Below are 25,991 nucleotides of genomic sequence, written 5' to 3' on the forward strand. Positions count from 1 at the left end.
AAATTCAGAGTGACTTAAAACTGTGCCATTGAGTACCACAGGCACAGAACTGCAAGTTCCTCGACCCCAAGCTTTTTATTTCACTTACCACATTTAATTAACTTTTTTCCTTTTAAAGTGTGTGTGTGTGTGTGTGTGTGTGTGTGTGTGTGTGTGTGTGTATTGGGCAAGGACACATATATGTATGTTAAGGCCATAGGACAACTCAAATATTGTTTCTCAGGTGTCATTCCCGTTTTTGTTCTTACTGGCCTACAACTCACCAAGTAGGCGAGGCTGGCTAGTTAGTGAGCCCCAGGGATGAGTCTGCCTTCATCTTTCCAGTGCTGGCATCACAGCAAATGCAACCATGCCCAGCTCTGTCATGTGGGTTCTGGGGACCAAGCTATCCTTGCATAGCCTCAGGGACTTGACCTATCTGAGGCGTCCAGAGAATGAAGAAAAAACAAATACAGCGTCTTAGCTACTTTGCTATTGCTGCAATGAAACAGCATGGCCAAGATAACTTATAATAGAAAACATTTAATTTGGCTTACATTTAATTTGACTACTCTAACCTTTTACAGGGTTAAAGTCTGTGATGGCAAAGTGAAGAAATAGCCCAGAACTCACTATTGATCCACACACAACCTTGAAGCAGAGAGATGTAACAAGTCTTTTTCTGTCCCGCCAGCCAGCTCCCAAATAATGACATGGAGACATCTTATTAATTATAAAAGATTGGCCTATAGCTTGGTCTTGTTCCTAACCAGCTCTTATAACTTAAATTAACCCACTTATATTAATCTACACTCTATCATGTGGCATTAGCTCTCTTCCATCTTGTACCTCCTGTTTCCTATCTGTGTCTCCTGGAATTTCCTGCATGCCTAGATTCCTCCTCTTCTTCCTTCTCTTCCTGGAATTCCACTTATACCTCCTGCCTAGCTATTGCCCACTCAGCTTTTTAATCACAGCAATCACAGCAATACACCTTCACACAGTGTACAAATATCCCACAACAGAGAGACACACTACAGATGGGAGTCTTTTGAAACCTCAAGGCCCACTCCCAGTGACAGACCTCCAACAAAGTCACAGCTTCTAGTCCTTCCTGAACAGGTCCACCAACTGGGGACCACGTACTCAGATGTATGAGGGTCATTTTCATTCCAACCAGCACAGCTAGCGATCACAATATCAGATAAAACAGATCATAGACAAAATGCATTGCTGGAAATGGGGTTACTTCTCAAAATTAAAATGAACAAATCTCTGGGAAAATACTACAATTCTAAATTTATGTGCACAGGCCACCAAATATATAAAGGGAGAAATAGACAAACCCCTATCTTGAGATTTTTATCACAGCTCAATAACTAATAGTTCAAAAGACAAATAGATGGTAATACATAAAAGGCATAAATAACACAATCAATATGCATGATTTAATCTCTGACTAGATCATTACCACCCATATTAGAATATGAACACTCTTCTGAAGGAAATACCAAACATTTAAATGTTTCTTGCTTTACTGGCCACAAAATAAGTCTCAGAAAATTCTAGCAGGTATGTACAATCCTGGACCCACAATAGCTAAGAATGCAACTCAACGCAAAATAATAAGCTTAAAACCTTAGGAGATTTTTTTTTTTTTTTTTTAGAATTTTTTGTAACTCCATTGTGTGGTAAATTTTATGACAATGTCAATATTTTGGATACAGCCATTACAGTCAACATCACAGTCTCTGAATATAGGGCAAAATTAAAAAACTCATAGCTTCTATAAGAACTTCATCATGGGAAATTCAGAAGTCTTCTAGGTTACCTCATGAATGGAAAAGAAAACCATAATGTAAATCAGAAACTATTTTCAATTCCAGCCATTTTTCATATGGGGAAATGGACAGCACAGTTTACCACTGACTGGAGCTAGCTGTTGAATGGCCAGGAACCAAACGCCAAATATGCAGAAAGCTAAGCCCTGAATACCAATTTACCGAACAACCAATTCAAATTACTGAGGCTTCTTAAATGCATTCCCAGGACAGGCACCAACACTACACAGAGAACCCTATCTCAAAAAACAAAAACAAACAAAAATGCATTCCATTTCTACTCCATCCCTTATCTACATGCAGAGTTCATGCGGAATTGTTGAGATCGAACCAGAGCCACTTACGTGAACCTGACAGAATCACTTATGTCAACTGCGGACAGGATGAAGTCAAGAAGCCATGGCGATGAGAAGGGTGGGGGTTTCCTCACATATATTTGCCGATCACAAGAATGGTCACAAAAGACGGCTAAGACCACAACCTTACTCAAAGGCCACAGCAACCTTGTAGGGAAAAAGTACTTCTGCAAAGGACACCCACTCAGCAAGTGCCTGTTCAGAACTGCAGTAACAACACTCCATGATCCTTATGGATCCTTATAGCCGAGAACTATCATTTCAAAACAACTCTGCAACCTTGGTCATTTTAGCCATAAAAAAACACCTTTGCTCTTCTCTTGTCCCCCTGAATTAATCATGGTTTGTCATGGTAGCATACCCCAGACTACAACCCCTGTCGTCTGGAGTAAAATTTTTAACATAGAGCTATAGGGCTGGAGTAGAGGCAAGAACAGTCCAAAGGGTAATGGGTGGGTAGCAGTTTTTTCTGTAACTTTAACAGGCGGCCATTCAGCGAGTTTGATATTGCTGGGCTGTTCTCAGTGACAGATGGCCCAGAATCTACAAACGCTGCACCAAGCCCAGACAGGAGGAGGGCTTTACATGCTGGAAATTGTCTTTCTTTTTTTTTTTAAAAGGTTTTAATTTGAGAGGATTTTTACGGCTTAGGGATCATGGATCCCTGGCTTTGGGCCTAGGACTTACCCTGAGATGCTAATGGAGAAGAGACTGAACTTTCCAGTTTGCCTTCCCCATGTTCCAGGCCTGTCCTTAGAGTATGAAGGAGGAAATGGTTAGCGGTGTCTGCTCCCTTGTTCCATCCTGTGTTCTGGCGTGTCGGGATGCAAAGCCAGTGGAGCTCATGTAGGCCAGAGTCGCTAAAGAGGAACTACACTGGGGTGGCTGCAGGCATTTGGGGGAGCGGGGTCCAGGGCAGGGTGACCTCTGCTTCTGCTGGGGCTCCGAGCACCTGTTTCAAAGAGCAGCTGAAGCTCCACAACCTTCTCCTCTTTGGAGTTTTCCCGATATAAGGGGCGGGAGCTCCTGCAGGAAGGAAACAGGCTCACAGTGCTCAGCCTGAGGCCTGCGCCTGCAGCTCACAGGCAGTAGAACAAACGAATCCAGGGTTGGCGGGGCCCGCACTTGGTCCATACATCGCACATGCGTGTAAGCCTACTATTTGTCAGGAACTACTGGGGCTGCCACCATCAGCAGGCGAAACCAGCAAACTGTCACACAAAATAGAGTGACGCAGGTCAGTGTGGCTGTGAGCCCCTTGTGCCCTGGCCCTTGAGCCACTCAGGGTTGGGTGACTGCGGCCGCTTCTTATCCACGCATCCCCACCCGGGCCCTGCACAGGACGCGCTCAGAAAGCGCCAGCTGCTAGAAGGAACGCACAAGTGGATGGATGGTTGTTTGGGTGAACGGTTGTTTGCACCTGAGCATGCGCAGCCACAAGCCTGACAGGACGTGGCGGCCTCCAAGCGGTCCCTGAACCTGAAGAGCTGGAGGTGCGAGGGGCGGAGCAATGAAGCGAGCCCCCGCCACACCCCCTGGAGCCACGTCCCAGCCACGGAGCCTTCTGGGAAGTGTAGTCTGCGCCTGCGTTGTTATCGCTGTGAGGCCGGGGGCTGCGGGCGGAAGCGGGACCACCCCCTCCCGCGATGCGAGGCGCGGGGCTGACCCCTGCGAGCCAACACTGCGGCTCCCCGCACGGCCCGGCCCCCGGCCCCGCCTCCTGCCGTGCGGAGCTGGGCCGCTGTCCTCGAGGGTCTCGAGGGTCTCGGTGCAGCCTCCTGCCGGAGCCGCGCCGGAAGCTGGGTGGACCAGGGAGTCGCGAAGCTGAGTTCCGCCATGGCGCTCCAGGTAAGGCGAGCCGTTGCGGACCGACGGACGCCTCGGCCGGGCTTCTAGGTGCAACGCGGCCCCCCGGGCGACTGGCCTGAAAGGAGCCGTCACCGCCGACTTTGAGCTTGGGTGAGCCCAGCCAGACCGGCCAGATGCCCAGGATTCCCTGGCCAGAAGTCTAGGGCTCTCCCCTTGCCCCAGGAACACGGACCTGGAGCTTTTTTTCTACCTGGAGAGCTCATTCCTTGGGCTTTTCAGTACAGGATATCAAGAGAGGGTGTGTACGATCGAGGCCTGAGCGGGACTTGAGGGGATAACTAAATCTGACATTACTTTTGTTAAGATACGGAATCCCGGGGAATGGGGCCAAGAAAGTGGGGAGAGAGAAAACAGATCCAAGTTATGCTGGTAGAATGTGTCAATCCCAGAGCCGGAAGAAGAGCCCTATCTGCTGTTGTGGCCTAGGCACAGTTTGGGCAGGGTCTTGGGCTGTGAAGATGCCAGAGCAGTTGCTGCACTGCCTTGTGGGTAGAGTCAGATGTCCAATTTTGTTGCCCATGAGCTTTGGACAGACTTAGGCAGCTGTGTTGGGGTGTTTAGAACAGCGTGTGGCTAGATATCACTAGTACCCCACAAGGATCTTGGGAGAAACAGTAAGGTAAATGGGATGTTGCCTGGCCCTGGAGTGCCCTTTGTAGCTTTAGCCGACAGGCAACCCAAGCACACTCACAGAAATGCTCACTGATCCCATCCTAGAGACTGCGTATTTGGGTTTTTCCTTCTTAATCCAGAGAGAGTTGGACCACGGATCTCTCAGACCTGATTTTTAAGGAAGGATCTATCCTCATACTGTGTAGCTGCGTGGAGAAGATGGTCAGGCATGGTCTGTAGGAATGCAAGAAGGTCACAGTCTGGTGGAGAGGGATAGGGAGGGCCTGCAATCTTTGTGTTCAGTTTGACTACAAGAATCACAGGGGTGTGTGCACAATTTGCAGGTGGGGACAATGAGTGGCAGCATGGTACAGGATCTGACCCGGTAGCCTGAGGCATGCTGGGGCAGTGGGGCTAGGCTGACCAAGACTGGGATAGACAGACCCGTACTGAGTGCTGAGACTGCAGTTTCTTACAGAGACGGACACAGTAAAAGCAGTTTTTAGGAGGTCCATCATGGCAGCCATGAGAAGGAGGTTGGTTATCTACCGTGGTCCTAGTTAGCTCCAGAGGCTTTTCTTCTGATGAATGGAGGCAGGAGCCCAGATGGCAGGCCAGCGGTAGCTCGTTTCCTGAGTCAGTCTCCCCACCCTTCTGTCTCTTCCCCTCCTCTTCCCACTCCCTCTCCCTCACACCCACTTTTCACTCTTTCTTCACTTTTTATTTTTATTTATTTATTATCTATTTATTTATTTTGGAGACAAGGTTTCATGTGGCTGAATATGACCTTGAACCTTTGATCCTCCTACAACCACCTGGAATTATAGGCATGTGCCACTGTATCTGGCTCATGGTAGCACTGGGGGTCAGTCCCAGAACATGCTAGGCAAACACTTTACCATCTGACCAGTATCCCCACTTCCACTTCTTCTGTTTGGGAAACCTCTGAGAGGAGCAGTCACAGCAAGTTCTCATTCACATTTTATAAAAAAACATTGTCAGTGGAGATTTCCTTTTGAGGCTAGGATGGAGAGAGGTCTGGAAAATAGCACACACAAAGGCCTAAAGGAGCAAGATATATTTAGCCTTGAGATAAAGAGCCTCACATCACCCCCCACCTAAGTCAGGAGTGGTGTTTAGAAGAGCCTGAGGTGGCAAGGCATGCTCTGTAAATGGATATTAGGCAGACCAGTCTAGCACTTTATGTACTCCAGCGTTTATTCTAGACATTTTGCCTATTCATTTTGTCTGTACACTATCCCTATGAACTAGGACATGATCCTCTATTACAGATGAGTTTGCTAAGGCTCAGATGGGTCAGCTGTTTGGCTGAATCTCCTAACTAACATGTCATTCAGTGCACCTTAGGTAATGGTTCTCAAGAGGACCAACTTAACACTAAGTAGACTCACAAAAGACAGATGAACAAGAATGCTGGAGTTTGACAATAGCCTCCAAATTTTGCCTGTTAGAAACTTAACTCCCAGTGTCATGTTCATGCTTTGCGGGGAAGTCATTGTACTTGTTATTAGTGGGTTATTGAGGGGGTGGCCTTGTTTAAAAGGCCTTTCTGGTTTGCTTGCTTTGTTCACCACGTGATGTCCCCCATTACACTGTCATGGATTATATGATGTAGCAAGGAGGCCCGCAACCAACATGGCCCCTTCACTCTGGACTTCCCAGAATCTGCAACTCTAAGAAATCAATCTGTTGTCTTTATAACTCACCCCCTCTCAGGTGCTCTGTTACAGTGGTAGAAACAGACACAGACAGTAAACCAGTGAAAAATGGAGCTGACAAGCTGAAATGCACAAAGATACAGCTGTGGAATATCTGGCCACCTGTCTTCTTTGTATTTCTTTTTCTTTTTTTTTTAAGATTTATTTATTTATTATGTATAGTATTCCGTCTGCAGATGGTTGTGAGCCACCATGTGGCTGCTGGGAATTGAACTCAGGACCTTTGGAAGAACAGCCAGTGCTCTTAACCTCTGAGCCATCTCTCTAGCCCCCTTCTTTGTATTTCTATATTAAAATATCTAACATGGAGCCAGGCGGTGGTGGCGCACACCTTTAATCCCAGCACAAGGGAGGCAAAGGCAGCTGAATCTCAAAGTTTAAAGCCAGCCTGGCCTACATAATATGTTCCAAGACAGCCAGAGCTGCAATAATGAGACCCTCTCTTAAAAAGCAAATAACAGCTACAAAACAGATTTTTCTTTCTTTCTTTCATGGTTCTGGCTGCTGAGAAATGCAAAGTCAGGAGACCAGTGTCTGGCAAGGAATCAGCATCTGGCAGTGGTTGCCTTGATGTGTGGGTTGGCTGCTTTCTGTTTGCTCAGACCATACACTGGCAGAAACACCTAATGGAGGCTGGGTAGATTTGTCTCATGCTTTCGGAGAGTTCAGTCGTGGTCATTTGACCCATGTAGTTGGCAGACCATTGCGGTAGTAACACGTATGTTCTCCAAGTCTTGATGATTGGGAGATGGGGGGGGGGTGAGAGGAAGGGACTAGGAGTACTACACCCCAAAGGACCCACCTCCAGTGACATACTAGGTCCACTTTTTAAAGTTCCTATAACCTAAAATAGTTCAGCGGGCAGAGAACAAGCTTTTAAAACATGAGCTTGTGTGGGCGGGGCTAGGGTGCTTCAAATTCAGTCACTAGCACTGTCATCCCACCGTGGAAGGCAGAGGGCCAGAAGAGCATACGTAAACAGAGAAAGAAGAGGGCTGAACCCATCCTTTCATGAGAAAATGACTCCCCCAGAAAATGGTCACTCCTGAGCCTAGAGTGGGCCCTGCATGAGAAACCAGGTGACAATGGAGCTCTGTCTCCTAAGCACAGAGGTGCTGGACAAGCTTGAGAGCTGGCAGCATGGCGCTCTGGTAGCCTGAGTCACACTGCTACTTAGGAAGAGTTCTGCGGTGTAAGCCAGAGTCTACACATGTCATGTGGCTAAGGCCAGGGACCCACAAGCCGGTCCTTCCCTTTTGCTGGACTGCTATTCTGTGGGAGCACCCTTCCCTGTGGCAGGGTCTGTAACAGTTGACCAGGTTCCAGCTTTTGGGTGGCCCGTTGGGTCGTGCCTCTGTTGCCATGACTTGGTCACCCTTCTGATGACTGATCACTCCTGTTCCCTTAGCTGTCACAGTGAGAAGGTTGGATTATAAACAGGAACTTCCATTCTTTTGGCTCTCTGACCCCTTCTTGATGGTGAGCCTTCCCTGATCCCCCATAGTTGTCTGCTTAGTGCACCTGGGTGGTAGACATTCCTATGTCATAATTTGCATGACCTTTAAAGGACAGTAGCATCTGAACATGTTTAAACAGTAACTAAAGTGTGTAAGCAAAACATGTATATTTGGTCTGCAGGAGGCATGTGTATGCCTATTTGGACCCTGGGCCTGTTGTCACAGACCTGGGGGTCTGTAGCTCACTCATGAGGACTCAGCAGCTTCTTCCCACTCTACCAACCAGCCCCCATGGCTCCCAGGCATTGGCTGATAGGATACCAGAAGGGAGAGGTGGAAGAGGACAACCCAGAAAGGACCAGAGGACACAGCTGTAGCAGAGATGCCAAAGGCAAGACTAGGAAGTGATGGGTTGAACACATGGGGGTGGGGGTGCGGATTGTAAGGTGGCCAGGTGTAATGGGGTCCTATGGTGGCATCTCCAAGAGCATCTGAGACTTAGAGATGCCCATGAGGATTCAGGCTCAGCAGGTAGTTAAACTCACAGCTGTGTGTGGGAAAACATCTGGCAAACCCAGCAGATAGCAAAGGTGCATGGGGCCAGGTTAGAGGAGACTTGAGGGCAGCTTCCGGGAGGCCTCCAGTGCAGTCACCAAGAAGCACTGAGCTCCCCCAGCATAATGGTGAATGACCCGTGTGGAATGCCCACTGGGAGAAGCTTGCCAGAGACGCTACACCCAGGATTGTTGCTAAGAACAGGTCAGTCAGACCTTCTGCTGGCACCTGCCCCAGTGGCAGACACCTCAAAAGATGTGTGTTCAGCACAAGCTGTATTGCATAGATTAGTCACTGTGTTAACCAATTAATATAATTGGTTAGGTAGAAACCCTTTTGAGAGGCACGTTCCCAGGTGCCTGCCTGGGTCTACCTGGTGCTAGGCATTTTGAAGGGCAGCAGTGGTAGGCCTGCCCTGTTTGATACAGAACCTAAGATTGTCCACATTTTATGTCCAGGAGGCCAATAAGAAATGCAAAATGGCTCCCTGCTAGAGGTTTGTGGAGTACTGAGGTGTTCTGAGGGATAGTGGCCATAGTGGGCCAGAGCCACAAGCTGAGCTTGGCAAGAGAGGCTGCTGAATTGCCCAGCAGGCCATGGAGATGGTTGGGAATGCACAGTGGGCTAAGAGACAAAGGACACTGACTCTGATCCTTCTGGCCCTCTGGCTGTCCACAGTCACTGGAGATGCGGTCCCTAGCCAGATGTGTTCCTGGAGCCTAACTACTTCAAAATGTCAGGGCTCTAGGTGTATGAGGCTAGTGTATGCACAGTGGTAGCTGTCAGCTGTCAAGAATGGCAGGCAGAGAGATGGCAGGGAGTGGGTGGCAAGGTTGACAGTTAGTAGTAGAGACAGTTTTAAAGTCACTGACTTAAGTGCATGAAATAGGCAGTTGACTCTTCTCTGCTTTATTAGAAGTGTCCCCACTTGCTTTACAATTCCTTCTTGCAGATCATGCTTGTTCCTAACTTAGATGCGTTCTTTCCATATTTACATTCTGTTTGTGTCACTTGCATGGTTAATTTCTGCCATAATCTAAGTTCATGCCCATCAGATGTCAGTCATTGTCTCAGTTTTCCTGGCTGTTTTAAAGTCTGCTGAACGATGACTTTTAACGAAACTAAGAGATGTTGTGTTCATCTTACAAAGCCACAGAGTACAGGAGGTGAGCACAGCAGGTACAGGTGTGGAGTGTGGATGTGGAGAACTGTTTCCTAAAGCTCCGGGGTTCCTGGGTTTCTTGAGTCCCTAAAGACTATATTACAGGCTTTCAATGCTAAGTGGCAATAGTGGGGGTGGGGTAGGGAGCACGGTGAGATGAAGCCTCTAGATGGGGCCCCTAGAAGGGCTCTCCCATCACCTCCCACTGCACGCTTCCACATGATGATGAGCTTCAACAGCTTCTCACAGTGGCACTGACCACGGCTGGACTGGGGCTGGTGGTGAGTTGAAGCCTTGCAGGGCAGGTGGGACGGGAAGGGTGAAGGTGAGTTCTGCCCAGCAGTAGGACCTGGACCAGATTGGAGGCTGGAGATCAGGGCCCTGAGCACAGGTCAGGTCTGGATTACCTGCCTCACCTGCTGCCTGGCTGGCAGGTGGAAAGGGGTTGATCTCCTTCAGACCTTCAGGGCTTTGTGAGGTTTTGTTGCTGTCCTCTCCCTGCTGTTTGGGGGCGTTTAATTTCTGATATAAATTATGTCATCCCTGCTGAAGAGCAGTGAGTGGGATTTTTCTTTGCTATGCAGGTTGATTAGTTCTGGTCTAGAAATCTGAGGTGGAAATGCTACAAAGGCAAAACTTTGGAGCACCGTGATGGCCTGTGTAGAGAAGTCCACATCTGAGCGCCTGTGATCATTTCAGTCAAAATGCAGGTGTACTAAAAACACTGTAAAGGTTACCTTCGCCTAAGTGTATAAAGAACAAAACATAAATGAATTTCTTGTTTAGATTTGAGTGCCATCTCTAAAATCATTCACTATGTACATGAGAACATTCAAAATCAAATATTCAAAATACATCTGACCCCAGGAATCTGGGGAAAAGACTAGTAGACCTTGGTAGTGCCACAGTGCTGGAGCCAGGTTCTCAACACTCACTTAGTAACCGACACAGCAGGTAGGGCTGGCTGGGTACTAAGGAATGAAGTTCCTCTTTCCTAGTTACACCTGTGGTGACCTTGTTTCTAAAACGTTGCTGGTGGCACACCTCCTGGGCACCCAGGTAACTGCAGCGCTGCCCCAGTAACCGCTACACCCAGGCCACATCCCACCAGGAGACAGTTTGGGCGGGCCCGCTTGGCGTGGGTGCGGCCGACCCCCCCGGAGACTGTGCCCACAGGTGCCCATCAGCTTCAAGGACCTGGCCGTGCGGTTCTCTGAAGAGGAGTGGCGACTCCTGCAGGAGGGGCAGCGGGAATTCTACAGAGACGTGATGCGGGAAAACTACGAGACGTTGGTGTCTGTGGGTGAGGTCCTGAGGCCTCCAGAGTGGGGGTCGCAGGGACAGAAGAGGGGAGCAGTGAAGGAGGCCAGGGTGAGACCCCAGGCTGCTCCAGGCCTTGGCCTCCTCATCTGTGAATTGAGTAGTCTTAGGGGAGTGCTCAGAGCTTGAGGCTGCCCAGGGCCTCACTTTCCTTTGTTCCTTAGTTTATTTCTGTGAGCCAGAGTGGGGGTCTGGGTACAAAGCTTTAGGGATGTATGTCTTTTGAATTTGGTGACCACCCAAACATGAATGGAAAGCTATACATAGATAAGCAGGCATCTGGGCCGTCACATGACTGTGGGAGGGTAAGAACCGCTCTGTTCCCAGAGTAACTGCTCCTTCTCTCCCCAGGGACCTCTGAGCTGCTTCCTCTCTCTGCTTTCCTGTCACCCACAGAGCCTGGAGGAGCCACCGCGGGAGAGAGCCACCATGATAAGGGACAAGAACCCCCACTGGATCGTGGTTCCCAGGGTAGGTCATCCCAGTGGACTTGGAGCACTTCCTCCTAGTCATGGTTTTCAGCCCCTAGGTTCTGGCCCCAGGTGACACTGACTTCAGCTAATTCAGTCCAGGCCTCCTTGAGGCTTGCCCCTCTTCCTCTGGGTGGGAGGCTCATTGCATGTAGTCTAGTCCATGGAGAAAGGCTCAGAATAAAACCTGAGGTCACATGGGGGAGAGCCTCTGTCTTGGGCCCCACTCACCTATACCCAGAGAAGCCTGCAGTTTATACAGTAGAGGTGGCACATGGGGCCCAGAGGAGGTGAGGAAAGGGAGACGGCCTGCTGGAGCCGCAGGACCCTTCAATATTCCTCTCAGTGGAAAGGAGACAAGGGGAACTACTGGGTGACAGCGCAGAGCCCTCCTGAGCCCAGCCCTCCATTCTCTGAGCCATTGGCTCCCTTTGGCTGCTCCGTCTGTGATTGAGAGGGTTCCCTGAAGAGCTAAGTGGCTGAGCACAGGGCTCACACACCTCTCCACAGGAGGGCAGCCCCAGCAGAGCCTACACCTCACCGCCTTAGTGCAGCTGGTGAAGGAGATTCCAGAGTTCTTGTTTGGAGAAGTGAAGGGCACTGAGGACCACTCCGACAGTGGATGCGCCTGTCTGGATGGGGAGCGAGCGAGCCCCGCAGGTAAGTCACATAAGCTGCAAGAGCGGCGCAGTGCAGGGCTGTGCAGAGTTCCTTCCAGCTCAGCTTGACCTCCTCTCTCTGTGCTTCTCCTCGGAGCTTTTGCGACCCAGTGGGGGTGGGAACCGTTCATGCCTCTCTCGGTGTTTCTCTGTCCAGCCGCCCGGTGACCCCTCCCTGCTGCCTTGTACTTTGCATGGTGGTGAGCAGTATGGTTGTGGCTGTTAAGCAGATGGGGTACAGGAGAGAAGCTGAGCTTTGTCCAGATAGCCAGTGAGTCCTAGATCCTACTGCCAGCCTTTCTCTTTCTGCCTGAAAAATGGTCTGTTCTTCCCCGCTCTCCACCTGGTCACCCTAGAACATGCCCCTACCTGCTGCAGTCCTCTGCATTTAGTGTTGGATGACATAGGAAGGGAGCAGAGGTGTAGAGTGGCACTGACTGGGTGGGATGTGGCTTGATACTTGCTGCTCTGTGCTTTATCAGGACGTGGCCAAGGTGTAAATCTTCATGTCTCAGAGCTCAGCAGTGACACTGAGTGCCGCTGGCTCCTGGTTGTTGTTAGTGGCACAGGACAGGGAAAGCACTGACTGTGGTAATGTGAGGACCACTTACCAGTTGGTATCTTCTCCATCTCCCAACAGTAGCTGGGGCTGTGGAAACTTACCCTCCCCGAGGCCTGCTTAGTTCTCTTCCGGAGAGCCCTGCAAGCCACCCCAGCCTGGCCACCACACCCACCAGCAGCTCATCTTCCAGTGGCCCTCCTGGAGACTGGGCACAAGAAAGCCCCCTGCCTACCAGTGAGTCTGACCCAATGTGCACAGGGACACCCCTCATTGTAAAGGCCTACCCCTAGAGTCGGTCTTGGACCCCATATCTTCCACTTCACTTTCTCTGGCTCAGCCTCCTCTGTAGGTGCCTGGAAACAAAGATCTCTGACTAATGAGAAAACACACTTGGCCTCTGGTCTGCAGAGCAGGTGATTTGATGCTCAGTTCCAGATGGCCTGTCCCTGTGTTCATCGCTGAGGGCTAGATACACACACACACATCAGTTCCTAATGTGCAAGCCAGCCAGATCACTTACCTATGTGTACCTGGTTTGATTCTCAGACTGCCTCAGCAGAGCTAGCAGCAGGGAAGCAATGCCAGCTTCTAAACTAAAGTTTCTCTGGGGTCTTAGTTTGTCTTCCAAAATACTTTGAAACTGTACTTGTCCGAATGTTTTTTTTTTTTTTATTTTTGGTTGTGAGCCTAGCCTTTAATGGCTGAGCCATCTCTTTAGCCCTGTTTGGTGTTTTAATTTAGAATATTTAAAGAAATAAAGATTAAAATGGATACTCCAAAAAAATGTATTCCAATTAGCCTATGGTTCCATGTACCATCTGTCTTACAAGCCCATAAGTACTTCCAGGAGGTGGTGAGCTACACAGAGAGAAACTCTGTCTCTAAGGAAAAACAAAACGAAACAAACAAACAAACACACACACACATACACTAAAAAGGAAGAAAAAGCATGAGTACAAGCCTGACTTGTGTTGTGGCTGTAGGCTTCATTAGCTGTGCCAGATTCAGAGACTGGGGTCAGGGAAAGGGTCTGGAAACATTCAGCATGAACGAGTCTTGGTATATACAGCTAAACCAGAGGGAAACAGGATATAGCCTCCAATGCTCCTGAAACAATTCCTCCAAAGATAGCCCTAGCACAAGGCTAATTTTTAGGGTTTGGGTGATTCTCAAAGGGTTGGAGAGTTAGAGTGGTCTATCCTCTTGGGGAGCAGATCTGGGGTGATCCCAGTCTAAGTCCCCCACTAACATGGCTTTCTTTGTGTTTTGCAGTAGGAACTGCTGACAAACCACTGTCCATAGAGAAGGAAGGCTTAGGAGAGACTTCCATTCATCCCACTCAAAGCCTGGACCAGAGCAAGAGCTACCTAAGACAAGATAGAAGTGACCCAGGAACAGGTGAAAGGCTGGCGTTCCTGGGGTCAAGTAGTCTAGAGCTGAGTAGGGTCAGAGAAGGTCATGTCACTCTCTCATCTGAACTTCATGACAACCCTGTAAGACAGTGGTTCTCAACCTTCTTAGTACTGGGACCCTTTAATACAGTTCCTCATGGTGTGGTGATCCCCAGCCATAAAGTTATTTCATTGCTACTTCATAACTATAATTTTGCTACTGTTATGAATTTAAATTATGAATCATAATGTAAATATCCAATGTGTGCCCCCTGAAGGGGTCATAACCCACAGGTTGAGAACCACACAGTAAGATAAGCTTAGTATGTATGTATGGGTGATGCTCAGCTGCCCAGATATGGTAGGGATGGCTGAGGGTCTCGTGCTGCCTGTCGGGACTACACTGACCTTAACTGCCTTGTATGTGCATAGGAACCTCTCCCGAGAACAGTCCCTTGCAAGGCCTCATCAACTGTCTGAAGGAAATCCTTGTGCCTGGGCCCCAGCACCATGGGACAGCCACAGACTTGCCAGCTTCTCTGCCTGGCCTGAGTGTGTTGAAGCAGAGCAGAGCTGAGGTGGAGCCAGGGAGCCTGCCCTGTCCGGGTGAGTCCCTGGGCACCTGGCCTGCTCAGGCCAAAGTCTCCACAGTCCCTGGGAAGTTCAAATCGCCATTCCTAGCTATTGCTGTGTTCTATGCCATCTCCTGTGACATGACCACTTTGGGTGCTCCTGTGTCCCTAGGGTCAGCTGTCTGAAGCCCAGTGGTCAGCAGCAGATGTTCTCCTTACTGTTCTCTGCTCCTCCTTTTTTTTTTTTTTTTTTTAAAGATTTATTTATTTATTATGTATACAGTGTTCTGTCTGCATATATGCCTGCAGGCCAGAAGAAGGCAATAGATCCCATTACGGATGGCTGTGAGCCACCTTGTGGTTGTTGGGAATTGAACTCAGGACCTCTGGAAGAGCAAGCAGTGCTCTTAACCACTGAGCCATCTCTCTGGCCTCCTCTCTCTGCTCCTTCTAATGTGGGACTCTGAGGAGTACTTTGGGGCTCAAATGTCACTTTCTGTTGACAAGAAAGAGGTGTCAGTGGACATTTAGGTCTGCCTGAGGTTGCCCCTCAAAAGGCTGCCGAAGCTTTGAGCTTTGGTCTTGCATCTGTAGAGGATAGCTGCTCCATCCTCTGGGTTGGGTGAGCTTAACTACAGAATTCCTCTCATGTGTATGAACATTCCATGTGTATGTCAAGGCGTAATACACCTTGAAGCTAAGTTGTACTCAGAGCTCAGAAATTGCTAGCCCACCCCCTTCAATTTGTACTCCGAGTGATAGCTGTGTGTAGGTGCTGCCCACCTGGAAGGTTTACAGGTCCTGGTTCCTGACCCTGTGCTGCTCAAACTGCACCCCAGGACAGTCCTTGTCTGTCTGTCAGGAGACTGAGGACACTGAACTTAAGTGAAACATATGTCTTTTCCCTTAGTGAAGACGGAGGCAATATCCGGGGATTGTCCCCTTCAAGGCCTGCTGAACTGTCTAAAGGAGATCCCAGAAGCCCCAGACAGGCGTCCCAGCCCCTCAGGAGCAGGGGACTTGCAGCTGCAGGAGGATCCAGGAAAAAGGAATTCTGGAGGTAAAGGCTATTCGCTAGATTAGTGGTTGGGGGCTAGATGTAAGGTCTTTGGTTTCCCTGCTCTGAATACAGCTGTGTGACCCTTCACAACAAAATTGATGTCCTCTGTCAGCATGTTGGTATGACATGCTGGACCTCATCACTTTGTACAAGATCAGAGCATGTGGGAATCCCTTAGCTTCATATTTTCCAAACTGGCTCTTATTATAGGAGGTAAAAGAGCTAAAAGAACTTTTTAGAAAGGATATTGGGGTGGGAGAGGGAAATGGAACAGAAGGCAGGAGGTGTAGCACAGTAGACCGTAATTGTGACGGGATTCCTGCCATCCTGTGTTCAGGCAGGGTGTGGCTGGGGGATGGGTTTGCCAGCATGCACGTTTGGACCAGGGTTGTTTGTCAGCTCATCAATAAGCTTGTGTTCCCGAGAACACGGCCTTGAGAGGCTGGGGCTGAACAGGCCTGAAACACAAGGAGCAAGGTCTGATTTGTTGCCGACCAGAGAGGGGTTCACTTTAACATCTCTTAGAAAGCTCCCCAGCACCCCAGAGGTGGCAGAGATATTACTTGGATCTGTGCTTGGGATTGAGAGGTGATCATACCCAGAGCCAGTGACTGCTGTGTAGGCAGAGGAACCTTGGAAGTCCCCCGAGCCCTATAAAGTGGGCTTTCAGGACTTAGGTTAAGTCTAAGCCTGCAACCAGGGCTTCCCAGCACTCCCCTTTCCCACAGGGATGCGACGCCCCCAGACTCCTCCTCTCCGCCGTAGTCATGGAGCTGGAAGTATGCTTGCCGTGGTGAAGGTAGAAGATGGCTGGGTCCAGAGTCCCCCAGTGCCAGCACCTTGCCAGCTTAGCAGGCAAGGCCACGGTCCCTATTTCACTGGAGATAGCAGAGAGGTCCGTGTGCCCCGCTGGGGTCCCATGACTCTCGGTAAGTTCTGGATTCCAAAGCCCACAGGGAAGTACCTGCTTCTCTTTCGGGCAAGGAGCCTTTCCCCTGCCTCTCCTCCCAAGCTGTTCCATCTTAATTTGTGTTCTCAGTCCAGGCCCATACTCAGGCACCCTCTGGTTTCAGGACCTTCTTTTTGCAGTGAGGTTGTGGCTGTGGAAGCTGGCCACGGCATGCATGTGGCTATCCCACCCTTCTCCTCAGAGTTGGGGACAGCTTCATTCCTTCTGTAGAAGCAAAAAACACATTCAAAGTTCCTCATTGGAGGATCTCCTGCTTAGCAGATCGCTGGAGCCTGCTATAGAAGTCAGGCTGTGAGCCAGCCAGCCAGCCAAAGGCCAAGCTGGGGTCTGACAAGCAGGCCAGAGCCCAGCAAGAGGAGATGACAAGGTGGCCTCTCTTGTCCAGCCGGCAGGGCCTCAAGCTCACCCCTAGAAGCTCTGGAGGCCTGTCTGAAGGGCATTCCTCCAGGCAGGTCATCACCTCTTCAGCCGCTAGCCACCTCATGGTCCAGAAGTCCCCAGCCAGGAGATGCTGGCTCTCAGAGACTTGAGCCACAGCCACAAGGATCTCACAGTACAGGTACTTGGGCCCAGGCTGACAGTTATTTCTGTGCATACAGTGGGAAGCTGCTGAGGGCACCATCTGGTCATCCTCTCTGGGCCTCCTCCTTGAGCATGTGCCCTTCTTTCCTAACCCCCGCTTCATGCCTTCCCCCAAATAGCTAGCCAGGTTTGGTGAGAGCCACATTATACCCACCCACTTCCCTGTTCTAAGGTCTTCTTATTCCCAAGACTATATGTGGGGGTGGGGGTGGGGGGCAGGTGGTAGGTAGACTTTTCATCAGTGCCATGGGAAACCCTGGAAGGGGAAGGGGTTCCCTGGGCTGGGTACTCTGGTGCCATATACTCTAAAGCTCAAGGACTTCTCCAGCATGCTCTGCCTTGACCCAATTATACTTCTCTCTGCAGATGCTTCAAGAGAGCCACTTCTGCCTCTGAGCTTGCGGGGCTACATGAGAGAGGGACCTGGGATTCAATCCTCTGGCTCCCAGGGTACCCCTACCAGCTTCTCCTCAGCCAGCAGCAGTGATGGGGATCTGGATTTCAGGAGCCCCAGGAGCAGTCAGGGGCAACGGCTTGGGAAAGGTGAGCTGGTCCGGCCTGAGGTTGGAGTCCTCTGGGAAGGAATACATTGGTCCTTGTCCATTATTATCTGTGCCCCAGTGCCAGAAGAAGAACTGGGTGTACCAAAGCAGAAACAGACCCAGGACTTGTCTTGGCAAGTGAGAGGGGTCTGTTGTAATAGCTTGGCTCAGAAAGGATAGGACAATGGCTGGCAATGTGTCCTTAATCTCCCTTATACTAAACACTTCCCTATCACAGACAAAAAGAAGTGTCTATAATGCTAAATGACCTCCAGCTGAGGGAAAACAATGTGGATCTTAGAAAAACACCTTCAGAATTATACTCACTAATCTGTGCCTTCCTGGGCCTGCCAAAGGAAGTCATTCTTGGGGACTTTGGAGTCTTCTGGAGCTCTCTCAGCATCCCCCTTTTCCTTTTCTCTTGGGACCATCATGTCTGTCTTGTCCTGTGAGTGGATACCCAGTGCATCTGCCCAACTGTGCCCTGGTCACATCCATTGTGAAAGGCCTGGCAGCGTAAATTGACATCTGCCTCAGTGGCGTGGCACCAACAGCCCAGAGTGACTCATTCTAGTTTACCCCGATAAGTTAAACAGGTTTACCTGATGTTCTTCAGGCACCGTGGATGACTGTCAACAGCGGCATTTTCTCCGAGTCCCCAGTCCACACCCACCAAGCTCCTGATTTATATGGCTCTCAGTGTACAGCAGAGTCAGTGTTAAGCTGGGCTTGGAGTGCTGCTACCCAGTGTTAAAGCAGCAGAGCCGAATACAGGCCCAGATGACAGGAGGCAAAGACAGAACCAGACGCTGGGCGAGTCACACATTTGTGTATACCCTGCTCTTGCCCTGATCTGAGATCTGTTGGTCTTGCCAAACACTGCCTAATTATGGGCAGGATGGCTTACTTTGCTCTTGTCTGACATTTTACTGCAAGTTGGAGTTACTCTTGTAGCATTTGGGAGACTGATTTCACTGTAGAACCTGCTTTCTCTTTTCTGACTCCTACTGAGGAAACACCCCCCCCCCATATAGAACTCAAATGCCCCTCAACTTTCATTGCCCTCCCATGTGTACCATGGCATACATATGGTCAGAGGACAACTTGTAAGAGGCAGTTCTAAATTTTCCAATACCATATGTGTTCTGGAAAACTCAAGTGTGCTTGGTGCCAAGCAACTTTGCCTGCTGTGGTTTGTACTTCTGTGCTATGCTATGCTATGTTATGCTGTACCAACCCCACATGATCATCTCTTGCTTATAATCCCTGCCTGCTCCCAGAGTAGACAACAGGTGCCTCGTGGCCTCATGACTAGGACTGTCTGCTTACCTTGTCCCTCTAGAATTTCACATCATCTAGTTCTGTTCTTTGCACCAGACTCTATCAGTAGGAGTACTAGCTTTGAAATGTATCTGAAACCTATCTAGAATTAGACCTGCTGTGCCCAGCTGTGATACCGAGAGGCAAGAAGGCCTAGACCACTGCCCCTTGGAGGGGTAAAAGAGGACCTGTGCACAACTGATTGTTAGGGTGTCCTGCACACCAGGCAGCATCACTCCTTGACATGGTGACGCTCTTGTGCTAAACCAGGCACCTGTGACTCGACTGTCTCATTCTAGCCCCAAGGCAGACTTCTATGCAGGCTTCTTCCAGGGCAGCCTGAGCAGGGCTACCCCAAAGCCAGGGCTGACAAGTGTTTGGGGCCCTGAGCTACCTGGACATATCCTATATTCTGTGCCTCTTTCCTCTGCCCTAACCAGGGCAGAAGAGACAGGCTCCAGGGATTCACGGAGCACTGGCTACCCATCCAAGACTGTTCATGTTTGACTACAGGATATCTACCAGGAAACTCTCCACTCCAGGGCCTGGAGAACTGTCTAAGAGAGATCCCCATTCCCAGGCCACAGGCTGCCTGGCCTTGCTCCTTGGCTGCAGACAGGGGGTCGAAGAGAACAGAGCCCAGGAGCTGGACTGCAGACACAGAAGGTAACAAATGGTATTTGTAGATAGCTGGGAGAAGAGCAATCCCTCCCGCACTGTGGTTTTGGCAGCAGGGTAGCAGCCCTCAGGCCAGATCTCAGCTGAGCTGAGAGGATGCTCTGGAAACAGGCCTGGGCAGAGGCTGAGGGCAAAGTCAGCTAGTCTTGTCTCTCCCGACTCATGCAGACTCGCTGGTAAATGAGCGACAGTCGGAGTCCAGGCGTGGAGGCCCAGCACCACTGTCGGCTGCTCCACTGGCCAGAGCTTTGCTGACCAGTGTCTCTGTTGTGACTGTCCCCCTCATGCTTCTTGTCTGGGAACTGAGTTATACACCTCCTGGCATTCCGTGTAGCTTGGGTTGGGAGTAAAGAGATCCCAGGGGTTTGGGCTGGTGTAGTGACCAAGCAAGGTCATTTCCACACCTGAAACTTGTGTGCTAAAAGCCTGGTAGTGGTAGAAATGCCGTCCATTCTGTGGTAGAATGAGGTCCCATAGGACTGTCAGAACTCTTCTCATTAAAACAGGACCGAGGGCCGAGGCCTGTGAGCCACCCCACCTCAGACAGGGTCGAGGAGAAGTGCCCAGCAGGAGTCTCCACAGTCTCCACCAAGTGACTGCCAGGCCAGGACCATGGCAATGGCCAAAAGATGGTGAGCTGCCTTCAGTGTTTACGCCAGAGTTTCCCTCTAGTTAGTTTTTGCCAAGGCGATAGCCTTCCCTCCTCTGTTTTTCTGTCCCTTCCCTACCTTCCTGCCCTTGCATGGAATATAGACGTAGACCGAACAGAGTGGGCTAAGAAGGATAGGATGTTTGCTCTCCTGGGAGTCTGAAGTGGAGGCGCTGCGGGGATTGAAGGGTACCCGTACACACTGTTGACCACAGGCAGCTCCAGCAGGACCGTTCCAGTCTTCAGGGGTGGAAGGATGACTTCGCTCATCAGTGGTCCTCACTAAGCTGCCAGCTCTCGCGTAGTGCTGGGTAGAGGGTCTGCTAAGTTGTGGGTTGCAGTCCACCTAATGGGAAGAGCTGCCTTCCATGCAAGACTTGGGACCTAACTGGAACCTGACCAGGAGTAGCTTCTAGGGGCTTGGAACTTCCAGAAAGTTCCCCAGCTCACTTGTCTGGGGACATAGCTAGCCTCTGGGTTTGTTTCTTTCTACCTATGACCAGAAAGTAAATTATTCAGGGTCCACTAGAGCCCAAGTGGGCTGTGGCTGAGCAGAAAAAGATGCATCCTTTGTGCCTGGCCACCAAAACGGTGCTGTCCAGAACTGGGCAGTGAACTCTTTTCTCCTTGGTTTAGAGACAGCCACCATGCCCTCCCCTCTACACTGCCTGGAGAGCTCCCTGAGGGGGATCTTGCCTGTGAGACCCCTGCGTTTTGCCTGCGTGACTGGTCCTGACCCCAGTCCCAGCCCCTGCTCCAGCTCCAGCTTCAGCAGCTCTGATGGAGAAGACCTAAGGCCAGAGCCTGCATTCTGGCAGCCACCCCTCCAGAGTGAGTCTGCTGGCATGGGAGTGGGTGGTGGCAGTGAGCTGCTCTCTGAGGTGCCTGTCAGTACTCTGATGCTAGCTTACTTATGACACAGAGAAAGACCACCTTCCCTCCAGCAAGGGTCCTGTCCCTCTGTGCCCTGTCCCTGGAACATTCCCAGGAGTCAACAATAGCTGTCTTGCTGAAGAGCCTGACAGATCAGAGTCCAGGGACTGCAGCAGCCCCAATACAGGTGAGTCTGGAGTCTCTGGATGACAGCGACAAGTCCCCATGGTCCAAAGGTCCAGAGTTCATTCTCTGGGTGTCTCTGTCATTCTGTTGGCTCTCTTTAAAACATCCCCATAATTTGTTGTACTTTAGATCCTGTGAGAGAAGCTGAGCCCAGGGCTGTGTTCTGTAAGGAAATCTGGGTAAACCACTGAAATGTACATACTGTCTGCATATATGCTCATTAATACATGCAAACATATATATGTATATGTATATGTATATACACCATATAGTTAGTATCCAGTAACATTTTTTAAAATGTATTATGTATACAGTAGTCTGTCTGCAGAATTAAACTCAGGTCCTCTGGAAGAGCAGTTAGTGCTCTTAACCACTGAGCCATCTCTCCAGCCCCACCAGTAACATTTTTAAAACTTGGCAATTAACAAAGAAAATATCAACAGTGATCTTTTTCAGTGGTAAAGCACTTGTCTAACATGTGTGAGGCTGGGTCTGATCATACACAATGAGAACAGAACTTCTTGGAATTGCCCAGAAGTCTAGAAATGACACTGGGTATTACAAGCCGCTTTACTCTCCACCTGAGCTGTGACTCAGACTATGTTCCTAACAGGAAGAGCAGAAGGAACAGGAGTCAAGTCCCAGTCACCCAGAAGAGAAGGAGCTACAGAGCACACATGCCAGCCTGGCCCTGTCAGCAGTGCCGAAGGAAAAGGAGGAGGTAGGGGCCAGGAAGCTTCTTCGGAACCTGCTACTCCCAGGCCTTGGCTACCACCTATGTAGGACTCAGGATGAGCCACATTCACATTTCCTTACAAGTCGCTGAGGATTTACAGGAAATGGCGGAGGGTTCCCACATGCCCCAGCAGGCCAGCCCACCAGCATTAGGCTCCCCAGCATCTTGCACCTGGTTTAATCATTGTTTAAACATTGCACATTTGTCATTAGGGGGAGGGTGGGAGTGGGGGTGGTTCCATGAGGACAGCTCCATGTTGAGTGGTACTGACAGAACTGTCCTTGTCCCAAGTGCTCGATGCTCTTTCTGCAGAGGCAGCTGGGTGCCCATGGCCTGCCTCTCAGCTGGAAGAAAGGCCTGAGCCCAAGGGTGCTGAAGACACCAGTGACCTGGAGCCTGGACATGGGCAACCCAGTGCCACAGGTGAGCTGGTGGCTTCTCCAGCATTTGCTGTGCTTTAGTGGCCTCTGGGAAAATCAGAACCCAGGTCCCAGCCTCAGGAAGTAAGCATGCTCCAAGTTCATCATTTAGGTTATGGGTAGGAAAATCTTATATTGAAGCCACTCAGGTACATGGTTCACTTTACTTCAGTGTTTTCATAAAAGCCCACAGGCTCTCCTTTTAGAGGCATTGAGAAGCATCTGGAGTCAAAGTTTGGGTTTGGGGGAACTGAACCTCAGCGCTGGGGTCCTGCACAAAGCATGGGCTTCACATCACCTTGTTCAGGGACCCACAGTGACAACAGGCAGGGTGATGCATCTGTAGCCTGAGCCGTGCTTGGAAGTCATCACAGGTTCATAGGACAGGTGTACTGCCACCGCCCTTGCTGGTTTGTGTGTGTGCTGAGCACCATCTTTGCCTGTGAGCTTTGACTTCTCCGGGAGTGCAAGGCTTTGTTAAGAGCTCTGGCTGCCCTCCTCAGACGAAGCATCAGACCACATCCTTACTCTGTTTTGTGATGCTTAGCTTAGTTGTTAGTTTTCGCTTGAGATAAGGTTTCAAAAGTCTTGTGGGAGACCAGTAACCTAGGCCACTTGGAACTTGTGATCCTCCTGCCTCAACTTCAGATCCTTGCTTTAATTCAAGAATTTAGTGGGACAGGGTGTGGGTCCTTGGGCCATCACCTGTCCTTCCCTGTCTCAGCCCTAGAGGTACTGAAAAGACAAGGGCAGAGCCTTGACTGGGGTTTAGTAAATGGCAGCCCCCTCTTCATGCTGGTGAGTGGGTGAAGAAGGCAGGGGCCTTGACCAGCACCATGTTGCCTGGTTGAGACTCACTCCGAGGGATGTGGGACTGAAGAATTAATTAGATGTTTGGTGGGGGAGGACGACACACCTAAGGTTAAAATTCTCTGAAAGTCAGGCCTATGGGGGCAGGATACTGATACACTAAAGGGGTCTCTGGGGCCAGAGAGAAGGCCCTTACAACCTAAGTACCCATCATTTCTCTGGTTTCAGCCAGGACTCAAGGGAAGCTGCTCTCTGGGGACCCTCTGGAGCCACCTAGCAACTCTCCCCTTCCCACAACTGTCTTGTCAAAGTGGCCACCCACTTCTTTCCAGACACCATGCCCCTGTGGCAGATTCCTGCAGCAGGAGCTGCATAGCCTGGGTACTGCCCTCACCGACAAGCTGGACCAGCTTGCAGCAGCCTTGGCAGGCCTGACTCAGGAAGTGGCCACCATGAGGACTCAGATGGACCAGCTGGGAAGGCGCCCACAGAGCCTTGGACCAAAAGGCCAGGCTTCCTGGCGGTTGACCCTCCCCCGGAGACCTCGCTGGGCCAACAGACTGGACCACAGACACCTACCCTACTGGAGACAGAAGGGCCCCACCAGGCCCAGACCAAAGATCCTGCGAGCCCAGGCGGAAGGCTGCAAGGCTGGTGACCGCCCAGGACTCTCTAGAGGAAAGGGCAATTTGGTGCCTCAGCTGCCTCCAGATGGTTCCTTAGTAGAATCTTCCAGGCCCACCGGTAGCTCATCCCAGCAGATCTCCTCAGCACCTGGAGGCCACACTGTGCTGACTGCACACCCCCTTCTGGAACACACTGGATGCCACCAGAATCCCCCCTCCCCTTCAGTGCCTACTGCCTTGGTTCCCCTTGTGGCCTCACCAGCAACCAGTGCAGACACAGAACCTCAGGCTGCTGGAGGGGCAGCAATCAGCATTCCAAACCAGCACAAGGAACCTAACAGCCTGCTAGGGGGAGCCCTCAGCAAAGACCTCTGGGGAGGTGACCACAGGGATCCACGGTGGGGGGCCCATTAACTGTACTGTTGTCTGCTCAGGCTTGCTGAGGATGCTGGGTGGCCAGGATGCCTGGTAGGACCCTCTGGGGTACAACCATCGTAGGCTGCCTGCTTCCAGGGGCTGTGTCTTCCTTACCTGCTCAGCCAGCCCTCTGATTACTGCTCCAAGTCCAGCCCTTTGCCTCTGCCGTGCCGGGCCCCCACGGTGTCTGCACAGAGCCGCTATAGAGGTGTTCCTCAGCCATACCTCTGTCTTCTTGGCTCAGGTTCAGTCAGCCGGTTGCTCTTCCTCCTTAGCAGAGCCATCTAGGTTCCAAGTGGGTGTCATGCATACCACATATGCACAGAGCCAGCTGCAGAGGGCACCATGAAGGCACCTTAATCTCCTGCTCCTGATCTCAAGGACACTAAAAGGCCAGTCTTTGTCTGTCTAGAGTGAATATTCACAGATCTCATTTAGGGAGAGCCTGGCCTGTGGTCTAAGCTGAACTGACCCACATGGATTCTAAAATTAAACATATTAGCTGCTAAGAAAAGGCCATTTGGCTTCAACGGAAGAGTGCTCAGAGGGACGGGGCACTCGGGCATGGTTGCCTGGATTGTCACCAGTACAGTGAGAACTAGGCAGCTTGTGCTTCCCTCTTCCACACACACACACCTCAAGAGAACTGAGCGTGCGCAGCAAGGCTGGGGACAGGATGCACGTGTGCCAGTCTCCTAGGCTGTGTACAAAGTGTCACAGACTTAGTCTGGGCAGCTTAAATCAGGGGTCCCAAATCAAGGTCTTGTCAGGGTTGGTTCTGCAGAGGGTATCTGGCTCTGTTGGGGCTGTCTTCATGCTCATGGTTTCTTCTATGAGTCTTTTCTCCAAATGCCCCTCCTGCCAGGACACAGGATGTTTTGGTTGGCACTCATTCTCATTTGAACTCAGTCTTCTCTAAAGACTCCAAGGAACGTCACATTCTGAAGTGCCAGGGGCACAGCATCAGCATGGTCAGCCTTTCGACATTATGAGAAAGTGTTGTCATCTAGAAAGTTCACCTTCAAGAACCAGACAGTTGAGATTAAAAAACAAAAAGCAAAAAACAAAAAAACCTCCTGTTTTAAATCCGTTTACAAGTTTGTTTGTGTTGGGTTGCATATGTAGCATTTCTCAGCTATGTGCAGTTGGACGTGCCTGTTAGGATTAAACCTTCAGCATATAATCGGGGAGGAGGGCCACTCTTGGGTTTAGCCTGGCTGACTAGATGTCACTCTATCTGCTTCTGCCGTGGTGAGATGCTTGGTAATGTAGCACGGCTAGCCATCCACATTTACCCATGTCGTCCTTCGGAGTTGATCTGAATTCCTTTTGAACCTGAGTACTTTCCAGGAGTTGCACCTGTATGCATGGGAGCTGGAAAGGCCAGGACCTGAGCTACCTGCTGAAGCTCAGGATGACATGACCTTGTCCGTGATAACCACAAGCAGTTACTTGTGGCTGCTTTGCCCTGTGACACTCTAAAGTTGTGGTCTCTGGAGATATCCGAGACTCGAGTGCCCCTCAGGCCTGGGCTTGGTGAGTGTGATTTGGGCAGACACAGTCACAAAAGATCATTAAA

General features: G+C 50.4%; 1 protein-coding gene and 1 long non-coding RNA gene across 14 annotated transcripts in view; one reads left to right on the plus strand and one right to left on the minus strand.

The window, feature by feature from the left end:
• LOC118580894 overlaps positions 1-3,612 on the minus strand; it is a 143,520-nt gene extending 139,908 nt beyond the window's left edge. For all 3 annotated transcript variants that reach the window (XR_004944573.1, XR_004944571.1, XR_004944572.1), the window contains exon 1: positions 2,864-3,612. This is a non-coding gene — a long non-coding RNA (uncharacterized LOC118580894). The remainder of the gene's footprint in view (positions 1-2,863) is intronic.
• Positions 3,613-3,716: 104 nt separating this feature from the next.
• Krba1 (KRAB-A domain containing 1) lies at positions 3,717-25,991 on the plus strand. Of its 11 annotated transcripts, none has more exons than XM_036182918.1 (19): positions 3,962-4,024; positions 8,035-8,244; positions 10,747-10,873; positions 11,242-11,361; positions 11,871-12,020; positions 12,660-12,815; positions 13,854-13,979; positions 14,405-14,578; positions 15,455-15,604; positions 16,333-16,533; positions 16,960-17,133; positions 17,523-17,699; positions 19,532-19,684; positions 20,203-20,328; positions 20,982-21,176; positions 21,268-21,405; positions 22,018-22,125; positions 22,432-22,563; positions 23,598-25,988. In XM_036182918.1, the coding sequence occupies exons 2-19, from the start codon at positions 8,236-8,238 to the stop codon at positions 24,407-24,409; spliced, it is 3,228 nt and encodes a 1,075-aa protein (XP_036038811.1). In that variant the 5' UTR covers positions 3,962-4,024; positions 8,035-8,235; the 3' UTR covers positions 24,410-25,988. The 11 variants fall into 11 exon arrangements, with proteins under 11 accessions (XP_036038808.1, XP_036038807.1, XP_036038813.1 ...); XM_036182919.1 differs by lacking the exon at positions 3,962-4,024 and adding an exon at positions 4,031-4,283; XM_036182916.1 differs by lacking the exon at positions 8,035-8,244 and having other exon boundaries at positions 3,949-4,024.

Source organism: Onychomys torridus, chromosome 3 (genome assembly GCF_903995425.1).
Source record: "Onychomys torridus chromosome 3, mOncTor1.1, whole genome shotgun sequence".
NCBI lineage: Eukaryota > Metazoa > Chordata > Mammalia > Rodentia > Cricetidae > Onychomys > Onychomys torridus.